The following is a 10,600-nucleotide window of genomic DNA, read 5'->3' as shown; positions in this document are numbered from 1 at the left end:
CCTATCGACGCTTACTTGTCCTGTATTCCTCCCCTGCATTGCCGCGCTCATTTCCCCTCCATTCCTCCTCGGCACGGCAGTGGGCAAAACCCACTTGACGGACACTTCGACACGCAAAAATTATTCGAGACCAACTGTTTGACTTGCTATCGCCAGCAGCTTCGTCCTGTCGGCGCAGCCCTCGCCCGTATCTGGCCTTTTTTAACGTCCACTCGCGTCCAGACACTTCCAGCTGCGGGTCTGATTCCCTTTCGGCCCTGGACCATGGTGATCGCGACCGCATCATTTTGTCTGCCGTCGACTTCATCTGACGACGCCCAGCCTCGGCGTCGCTGATGCGAGAGATCATGGCTTCTCGATCTCGAGCCGCGACCCCCGATCTGGGCGCCCGCCCGCGCGAGCGTTGTCGGGATGCATCTTCGACCCTTCACTGCTGCTGCGGGAGCGACGAGTGCCTGCTTTTGCGCCGCAACTGCTCAATCCTCGAATCCGTCGAAAAAGATGTCCACATCGCTGCTCAACTCGGTCAGGTACGTTGACGTTTGTACGTCTGGGGCTTGTGCTACCCTCGACCTTGCTAGCTGCCTCTTGCCCCAGCTTTTTTTTTTTTTTGCTTTTCTTTCTTTTTTACCCGTCCCAAGACACGCGAGCTGCGCGCCTGACGGGAGGTGTGGAGGCCGGTCTCGTCTTGGCCGACTTGGAGCATTCCGATCGTCCTCTGCGTTCCATGATGAACCGCCTTCCCCCCTGTTTGACTTGGACAAGCAAGAAAACAACAACAACGCGCCTGGACACTTATAGCACTCATTTGCAAACAATGGTTTCACCATCCTTTCATGTCCTTTCTTGTCTGCCTCACTAAATCTCGTGGGTGTTTTTTTTTTGTTTTCCGCTTGCCAGCATGGCTCTTTGTGTCTTGACAATTCCATGACTTCGTCACTGATATTTGCCCTGCAGGCTTTATTAGCACGGCATGAAGCCTACATGGCCGATGCCGAGCGAGAGCGAGTCGAACTTAATGCCCGTATAGAGAAATTGGAGATGGACAAGCGCGGGCTCGAGGCCGAAAATGAGAGCAAGATCAACCAAAACCGGGACTTGCTCGAACAACTAGAAGCCCTCAATAACACCCTGACCGATTCCGATGTCAAGATCAAAAGTCTCGAGTCCAGTCTTCTATCCTCGCAACAAACCGTCCGTCTACTCGAATCTTCTGCCGGCCGCGCTGCTGACGTTGAGCGCCATCTCGCCTTCCTCGAGGACGAGCAGGAGAAACTGCTCAACGAACTCCGCAGCTCCAAGGAGGATGCTAGGTCCCACGCTCAGCGCTTCAAGGAAGCGCAACGCGGCATCCTAGATATGCAGGATCAGCTGGATCGTATCGAAGATGAGGCCCGTCAGGAACGCGAACGTCATTCTGAAGTCATTGAGAGAATGGAGCGGCAGCGCGAAATCGAGAAACAGCTCGACACGGCTGCCGGGCGGCTTAAGGGTGCTGCTGCTTCCAAATCTCTACAGGAACATAAGAATGGCGGTAAGATTGTGGGCCACTTCGTCCGAGATCTGTTACAGGACAATGCCAACTTGCAGCTTGGAATGGCCGAGTTGCGGGAAATGCTCATCAACTCAAATGACGAGATCCAGTCGTTACGGGACCAGCTCGTTCACCATCAACCGATGCCCCCTGACTCCAGCAGAGCATCAACACTGAGGGCGGAGCTAGAGCCTTTACTTGAAGCACCGCCTGCTTCCCAGGAACTGCACATCCATCACCACTACCACGTATCACCGAAGCACGAACCCCGGAAACCTAAAAAGAAGCGACAGGGACTTCTTCCTGGCATTTTCACACCGCCAGCTGTGTCGGCCCCATCATCGCCGCGAAACTCGGGCAACTGGGGGGCCCTCACGTCGTCTCCGACTGCCCCTGCTCTGCTCTCCCGCGTTCCTGCGGGCGAGACAACACCTACCATGTCGAAACCTACTCGGGCCTGGGGTGGCCACTCTCGAGCCGCGTCTGAATTCTCGTCATCACTACCAAGCTCGCCACAAATACAGCAGAACCGAGTCTTTGACTCTACCTTCACCGATTCGGACCCACCCACATCTCCAACAACTAGTTTTGATCCCATGTCCCCGACCTGGCGCGCTGCCCATTCCAAGAGACCATCCGTCTCCTCAACGGTCAGCTTCCAGTCACTTGCAATGTCACTGATGGACTCTGTACCAGACACGCCTCCCTGTGGCCCAGCAAATTATCCGCGCTACACCGAAGAGACTATTGAAGAAGAAGACGAGGAGGAGCCCAGTCTTCCCCCACTTAATATACCGACAAAGCCGCCATCGCTTACGTTGGAGACTGCAACGCCTACAGAGGGCTCATCCCTTGCCTCGGATACGGATCATCGTGCCGATGAGATGATGCCACGCCCTCGGTTGCATCGCGTGACATCACACGAGTCCATCATGTCCCTATCAGGCGGCCTTGACATTCATACTTTGAAATCGAGACCCAGCCAAATGACCCTGCGGCCCCTGGGTGGTGTTGAAGCCGTCGTCACGGGCGTTATTGCCCGACCTACTCTTTCAAAAACGCCATCGAAACGCAGTGACGCCACATTACGAGACCATTTTGCTGGATTTCAGACCCCAAGGGCGAACTCGAGTCCGAATGCTGCACGATTGTCTAGTAGTCCGGCTACACCACAAGGCAAGCTGGGCAAATGGGTAGGATGGCGTCCTTGGGGCGGTAGCAGTCCTAGTCCAGGCTCATCTCCTGTGTTGAAACCCGAGAACAAGGCTACAGAGAGGGACAAGGAATCGCATCGATCCCCTGGGATCAACCAACCCGGCGCAATCCCTGGATTCCAGCAATATTGGGCCTTACAAAAGCGTAAAGGAGCTCCAGCGCAGGTCACGACCGAGACTATTGATCGCGAATCCTTGACAGAAATCCTGCAGGAGTAGAGCTGCACCCATTGCCACAGCACAGTAATGGCAACATATAAAGTATTGGCTAATACACTCAACTTTTTGGCTTTATCTGGGAGGTTGGGCTATACAAGGGAAGGGGACGAGGCAGTTTGCATTTTTGAATGACACAGGCATGAGGGGGTACGTTTCATCTTATGGCGTTGGGAAGATTGTCATGTTAATATTTCGAGCGTACTGCATCTTTACTGGCGACGTAGATACCCTGGCCGAACCAAGGCTCGTTCTTTTGTTACATTTTACACCTTGAATACAACGAGTACAGATGATCATTTATGAAATGTAGAATAACAATTGTGCATCCGCTTTGGAATGAGATGTATCCCTTTGAATTTGTTGTATAATCGCTGGGCATGCCTGATACAATGGACACCATGTACACCGTATTGTACGGGGCTTCCGTTTCATGACGTCTCACTCGCGCCAGCTGATGCATATCAAAGCTAACCAAGGTGTGTGCTGTCACACAGTTTGCAAGGCAAATAGACGCCTGTCTCATGGAAGCGGACATTTGCCTAGGAATGTATTCGCGTCAGTGGGGGGTTGTTTCCACGGTACATATGAGGGTAAGCGTGGCGAAACCCTGTCCTTTGGATGAGGGCGAGCGCCCCTACTGGTATGTACGATTTATCTGAGGGACCTTGGATGTACGTGTGCTGGTGTTGCTGGTTCGTCGTGCGTATTTGTTCTCTGCCTATCGAGGCAGGTCAGTTGCTTCATTCCCCAAAGTGTCTTGGAGTTGTTGGGACGGCATGATTCAGGAAGACTGTAATGAAGATTGACGGGCGGGACTACAAACCACAACCGTGGAACAAACACGGGAGGTTCAAGAATAGTGAATAGCTTGAGTTTCTAAAAGAAGCATCCGAAGCAGAGACGTACACACGACTCCCGGGCACGTATACCCGGAGAGAGACGCGGGCCGCGCAGCAAAGAGAGGGTGGTGCTACTCTTGGTGCAGCCCTGCGTGTGCAGAGTCCTTCGGTCGAGGGACACAGAGCCAGCTGAGGGCGGTGGCGGCGAGCAGCCCGACCAGGATGGGCTGCAACACTTGTACTCCGGCGTTGGATGACACGACGCCCGTGATGACGGGGAACAATGAGCCGCCCATTTGGGCAGAGACAAACACCAGCGCCAGCGCCGTGGAGTGTATATGCGCAGGGAAAAGCTTGGACCCGAGTGATATTCCCTGCGAGGATTTGGATTAGGGCAGGGTCCCGTGTATCAGCGGCGTAGAGGCTGTTTGTTACGCCGTGGATGAGATGGGGACGGCTCACTTACTGTTGCGAAGAGCGGGCCGGTGAAGAAGCCGATGAAGCTTACGGCGATGGAGGCAGCAATGATGTTTGGTACACTGGGCGGCGGGTGGTGTGATGGTTAGAAATGTGAGGGAGAAAAGTAGTAAAGGAATTCAAAATAGACTGGAGAAGGAGAAAAAGACACAGAGTCGGTGATTCAAAGCATCCCGGTTGGCTACGCCAAAGGGACAAGCAGTAGAAGACCGAGACGGGTAAATCAGGGCAACTCACAGCCAAAAGACAAGTTGGAGGCCCGTAGAAAGCAGGCAATAGACAAAGACCATGCCGCGCTCGCCAAACCGGTGCGTGGGCTCCGCGAGCAACAGCCGGCCCAGCAGCGCGCCGCCGCTGAAGCCGGCCGGAACGTATCCCACCTGCGAAAGGCTACCGCGGCGCACGTCGACGAGATACTCGACCACCCAGCCGCCGGCCGTCAGCACCGAGCCCAGGTAGAAGAAGAAGAAGGCGCACAGAAACCACACGCTCGGCGTGGCGGCAGTCGCGCGGATGAGCCCGCCCCTCGCCGCTTCTCGACGGCCGCGTGCCCCGGTCCCGGTCCCGGTCCGCCCTGAGCCGCAGCGAGTCGCGAAAGGCAACCAGCACCAGGGCCAGGTTGGCGACGCCCACGGCCAGCGGGAACGCGTAGAAGAGGTGCCACCGCGACGCGGCGCGGCGGCCACGGCCGTGGCGGCAAAGGGCCCGGCAAGACACCCAGCCATGTAGGCGGCGTGGATGGCGGCGAGCCAGCGGTGCGCGCCGGCGACGCCCGCCGCCAGCGTGTTCCCGTGCGTGTCCTGGAAGGCCTGGCCGACGCTCACGAGCCAGAAGGTGGTGACGAACAGGCCGAACGGGGGGTCCCACGCGCGCAGGCTATGCGCGGCGACTTGGCACGCCGCGCCGAGGGCGAGCATGGCCCCGAGGTCTAGATGCGAGCATAGATGGGCGTTGGCGACGGCCGCCGAGAACCAGCCGGCAAAGTTGGCGCCGTATCTGGCGGAGAGATGCACGGGGTTAGTGGCGCTGGAGGAGAGGGCACGCGAAGGGAAGGGGGGGGCGCGTACACGCTGGACACGATGGCGGTGCTGATGCCGTATTCGCGTATGACGTACGGCAGCAGGGCGCCCGTGCTGCCGTCGTTGACGCCGGCGACGAAGAAGGAGAATCCGACGCTGATGAGCTTGAGGGTTGCTGCTGGTGATGGGTGTGGAGGAGCGTCGACTGTGGCGGCGTGTGGTGTTTCAGTGAGGGGGATGTTTTGCACGGTTTCGGCGACGGTGTCGGTGGTTGTGGTTGTCATGATGTGCGGGTTGGGTCGTGATGCCTGACGGGAAGAGTGAGATGGTCCGAGGTGATGGGGGCGAATTACGACTGGACTAGTCACGGAGGAACGGAAGAGAGTTGAACGGAAGATATAAGTGATTCAGGGAGAGCAGTGTGTGCGAGATAATAGAGTCAAGTGCGATGTGTATATGTTTTTAGAGTTTGAGCAAGGCTCCGAGTTGACCAAATGTCGGAGCGACGGGCCGACGGGCCGCACGTTGGCTCAATGTTGGTTGCCTTTTTTGGAGAATCCACGAATCCATCTCCGGCCGTGGCAGGATGCATCGGGGAGTGTCGGCAACGATTGACGCGAGCTGTGCGGGGGATGGCGTATTGAGAAGACCAAGTTAGCCTCTGGCTTTGGACAAAATTATATACATCGAGTACAATTGCCAAATTCTCCAACCAATTCATGCCATGCTTTTTCTTTGTCGGAGTATTCATATTATTAACGCATTCAAGTCATCACATCATTGAACAGACAAAGGATCTTTCTACCCTCTGCCAGTAGCTTCCAAGGTAGGTTCCCGGTAAAGAAGACAATGGCGATTATATATACGCCTTACTAATATTGACCCTTGAATACCTTATTTTCCCTAGAGTGGCTATATAATTTTACAAGACGGCGTTGTCAAAGTCCGATATATAAGCTGTATCATTCTTACCATGGCAGTCATATGTATCTTAAAGCCTTACCATGTTGGGCTCTCTATACTGGACCGACTTGATTTCACTGTTATACTTCCCTACCCTATACGGAGACTACGCATGCAATCCCAAGCAATGTACGACACGCTTTGCCATCCTCATTATACGACCGCAGAAAAGTATTGTCACGGCGATTTCAGTCATTAGGCACGATTAGGCATTCTGTTTAAAACACAATTGCGGTTGAGCCAGTCTCCAGCCTCCAAAAAAACATCATGACCCGATCTAACCCGTCCTCTGCCATGCGTGGCGGCGGCATGATACGCTGCATGCCTCAAGGTGTCAAAAGCTCCGAGGTCACCTTTTTGTAACGCCATCCTGGCTTATGCCAACTTTGTTGCATTCCCTTTCCCTACAGAACCATAGCCATTCAGCGTCTCATTCTACGATGAAACCTCTGCCACAACGAATTACACTTCATGCAGCAACCTGGCGCAGTGAGGTGGCCTCGCATAGTCTTTTTCTGCCGAATATTCTTGATATCGTTTCGTCTGACAGTCTTACCCTCCTACTGATGACCTCTGGGCCCTTGTTGCAGCTGGGATCGTACCAAGTGGCTTCCGCTCAGTCGAAGAGCCGAAACGCCGAAGAGCCGAGACTGCTTACAAGACACAGGGCAATATCCATGGCTATTTTTTTTTTCACTTACTTCACAGAAATCCTACTCCAAGTGATTGATACCTTTGATGCAATAGTGGCCGCTGCTATATGACGCCACACCTGGCTTTGCGGCTCGCACCCCATGGAACAAAGCTGCTCACCGTCCCGTTTCTGAAGACAGGACTAGAACTCTAGCCTTGCCAGCTAGCATAGATGCCAAGACCATCGCTTCCCTCATGGTCTGATACGTAAATCTTGGCACGATCGCCGGGTAGGTCTTCTTATCTCTCGGGCCGCGGAAAGCTTGTCGAAGCTCCATGTTTCGGCGAGCAGCCAATCAGACGACAAGCGGTAACTACTTATGAGAGCTTATATATGTATAAGCTGGCATTCTAATACATGTCGCTTACGCTACCGAGGAGCGTGTGGGGTCCCGTTGGTGAAGCAAATTATGTGGTAGATGCATGATTGGGCCACGTGGGTATACAAGGAGTGCTATAGCAGTTTGTATCGACTAGGCTTTGCGTATAGATGTTATATGGGACTTTATTAACTACATGCCACACATTCTGTTTATCACTAATTGTGAACTAAACATCTCGGCCAATATATCCCGAGAGCCTTGGAAATTAATGACATCATGCAATTTCCCGTGTAAAAAGTCCCATTACCCATCTATAATGAGCTTCAAATATTCAGACATGATAGCAAGAGGGGGTCTTATTGAAGTGTATGACGTCGATGCGTCTTCATCATGTTTGTATTTTCTGCTAGGCCCTTGCATTATGAAGTATCGGTATAACCGGCCAAGCCAATAGCGCGAGAATCTGTAAGCGGCTCAATAGATTGAATGTGAAGCTACTGGCACCGTGACCATAACGCCAGCCGTCGTTGATATTAGTTACCGGATGCCGCAATCTATATAATCTGTTCACTACCCCCAAGCAGACTGGTCTCTTGAAAATTCACAGAACCTTGTATATCTGCAACGCAACGTCTTGATATCCTTTTGTCTCAGCAACCATGATCTCCCTTAGCTGGGCTGTAGGCCTATGCTCGATACTATGGCCGAGTTACTCTGGTGCAGTACCAACAACACCGTCGCCATCTTCGTCAGCCTCATCACCCACCACCTCCTTCAATGTCGTCATGGACGCGCCCGCAAATGCGTACCTCTGGGTCCCACAAAGAGATTGGCAGAATTTTCAACAACAGGGCGTCCTTTTCAATACTAACCCATTCCGAAGAGACATTGGCGAATTCGGATTGGAACTGGAAACCTCTGTTGGAGAACAGTTCTCAAATGGTGATACAGTGATTGTCGAACTTGCTTTAGGGCCACACACCATACGCTCAGAGTCCCATCTTTCCACCTATGGTGTATTCTTCTCGCAGGTGCGGAGGTATCAGTCTGTTGAGGACCGTGAACAAGCTAACGAGGCTGGTTGGAGTGTCAATGACCGATTCAACACTTCGTGGAACCAGTTTGGCGCCATATCTGGGCAGGCAAATTACGGAGTCCCAGAGATGCGGCAAATGGACCAACGCTATCTCAACGGCGTGGCTGCCGATCACTTCACCCGGGCACTGCTCCATTTCTTAACCGGCCCATCGAGCATTCTGGATGCGAATTTACGACAGTCGTTTAGGCGCCTCATTGGCTGGGGAGAGGAACAGGGACAGGCTCAGCTCCTGCCTGCTGTTACGAACCGTAAGCGAAATCCGCAATTTTCTACAGGAACACCGTGCTGACATGGATCTTTTGTGTAGCTCTGTCGATGGACTCGATAGTGGTGCAGTATCTGTCGTCTCTGGAGGCAGACTTGAGGCTTGCAAGATATGGTATTCGCGAGGGCAATCTGGCGAATGGACCGTGCCCGGCGTTGATTCGCACCATAGCTGCGCATCTAGGTGTAGGTCCATCGCTCTGGGGACGGGATGAAGACCAAGCTGCGGAAATACCAGGAAGTTGCGAGAATGCCGTGTCCGTGTATTGCAGACAGCAGGCGCAGGCGCAGGACGGCCTGTGCGAGGCTGTCAAAGAATCGGAGCAAACCGACGTGGAAACCTGCAACTACTTCAAGTCCCTCGAGGTCAAGTTGACCATGGGAAATGGGCTTTGGGGCTTTGATGGCGCCGGCACCGTCGACGACATTGTCATCGAGTTCGGGGGGCACAATCACCAAACCATCTTGAAACATCCGTCGCACGGAGACGAGGCTACAATCTCGGTGGACCTTGAAAAGGCCTTTGGATCAAAGCAAGTCCTTGTTGAAGCTGTCAAATCGTTTCAATTATACTCGGTGCAGGACGAGCAGAAGAATCCGGACTCGTGGGAGATTGGAGGTATGTTCCCCGCCCGTCAGGGCAAGACGACGTGGCCTAACATTGCGCCGAGCAGGTCTCTACATTTACGGAACGTGCGTCGAGTCGTCGAGGAGAGTTGTTGTCAAGAAATACGACAATGTCTACGATTGGTTCAACCGGTTCGGCGACATGAACCCGGGGTATGGGTCGTCCCATTTCAACGGCCATGTTGGTCTTGGTGACTGGCAGTGGGAGACACCAGACGACAAGACCAAGACAATCGCCGTCATGCCGCCCGGGCAGCCGCATGCCTGTACCAAATTCAAATCGCTCGAGGCATATCTTGAGCTGGGCAAAGGGGTGTATCAGGGCAGCGGAGCCGGAACCAACGACGAGATTATGCTTGACTTTAGCGACAGCGCATTCACCCCGAGCAATATCCTGCTCATGTCATCTCCCTCGCGTGGTGACTCCGTAACAAAGACTATTGAACTGGAAAGTGTCTTTGGAAAGTCGGTGCTGTCTCCAAAGGATGTTCGACAAGTTGCAGTCTACTCTAGGGAGGGCACAAGCCACTGGGCAGATCCATGGGAGGTCGCAAGTATGTTTGCCCCGTCTTTTTATAACAGATGCGTGATGCTAATACATGGTTTTTCCGGTATTAGCTTTCAAACTTATAGCCCATTGTGAAGGGTCGTCGAAAACCGCAGAGGTTACCAAGTGGCGCGACATATATCAGTGGTTTGATCGTTTTGAGGGACCATCGACGCTTAGTGGAGAGTTGTCTCTCAGAGACTGGCACTGGGCGTAGGTTTTCCGTACGTCGTGTTTACAATTTGTGACTGGGCTCAACAGCTAAGTCGCACTCGAAAGTTTTCGCTTCTTCACTAAAATAGCCTCTGGGGATAGATACATTGAACTTGATGATTTGGGTGTTCCTGTATTGACTGCCACGTTGCACTGTGATTTTTGAGGAGTTTCATGTCATGATATTTAAATGGCGGCGTTTGTGCTGTGCTCTGGACGTTGACACTTGATGTTGTTATGGAAACTTTCAAGCGCTTCGTGACCATGGGTTGTCCGGGTGTTGGCATTTGCCGCGCCAAAGCAACCAATATGCAGACATGGATATTTCATGTCCCCGACGGCTGGTTCGCAACGGCTTCTCCATAAATTTGCACGTTGCAGGGCGACATTCCACGCCGCACGGGGGTGGATGCTCGACTCACGAGCTTGGGGTGTTTATCCTCCACGTTATAAGATAAAGCCCACATTCATCCGGACACAATCAGGAAGCTAGGCTGATTTCCCGTCTAGACTACCGTCGACATGTGTACGCAGTACACGCCCCTCATCATCGTCACTTAAGCTTCCAC

The 10,600-nt window shown here is 53.3% G+C and overlaps 3 protein-coding genes across 3 annotated transcripts; 2 read left to right on the top strand and 1 right to left on the bottom strand.

The window, feature by feature from the left end:
- Positions 1-347: 347 nt before the first annotated feature.
- Positions 348-2,967, top strand: MAA_07795 (uncharacterized protein; the record flags this gene model as incomplete). The annotated part of the gene is made up of 2 exons (XM_007825793.1): positions 348-530; positions 958-2,967. 2 exons carry the CDS (start codon positions 348-350, stop codon positions 2,965-2,967), a joined length of 2,193 nt encoding a protein of 730 aa, XP_007823984.1.
- Positions 2,968-3,937: 970 nt separating this feature from the next.
- MAA_07796 (Major facilitator superfamily domain, general substrate transporter) lies at positions 3,938-5,586 on the bottom strand (the record flags this gene model as incomplete). The annotated part of the gene is made up of 4 exons (XM_007825794.2): positions 3,938-4,180; positions 4,273-4,345; positions 4,521-5,309; positions 5,351-5,586. The coding sequence occupies 4 exons, from the start codon at positions 5,584-5,586 to the stop codon at positions 3,938-3,940; spliced, it is 1,341 nt and encodes a 446-aa protein (XP_007823985.2).
- A 2,354-nt stretch (positions 5,587-7,940) lies between these two features.
- On the top strand, positions 7,941-10,035 carry MAA_11582 (uncharacterized protein; the record flags this gene model as incomplete). The annotated part of the gene is made up of 4 exons (XM_011412497.1): positions 7,941-8,628; positions 8,688-9,263; positions 9,319-9,825; positions 9,890-10,035. The coding sequence occupies 4 exons, from the start codon at positions 7,941-7,943 to the stop codon at positions 10,033-10,035; spliced, it is 1,917 nt and encodes a 638-aa protein (XP_011410799.1).
- Between the last annotated feature and the right edge of the window lie 565 nt (positions 10,036-10,600).

This window comes from Metarhizium robertsii (genome assembly GCF_000187425.2).
Source record: "Metarhizium robertsii ARSEF 23 chromosome Unknown MAA_Scf_10, whole genome shotgun sequence".
NCBI classification, from domain to species: Eukaryota; Fungi; Ascomycota; class Sordariomycetes; order Hypocreales; family Clavicipitaceae; genus Metarhizium; species Metarhizium robertsii.
The sequence above is the reverse complement of the archived record's forward strand: the minus strand, read 5'-3'. Positions and strand labels throughout refer to the sequence as shown.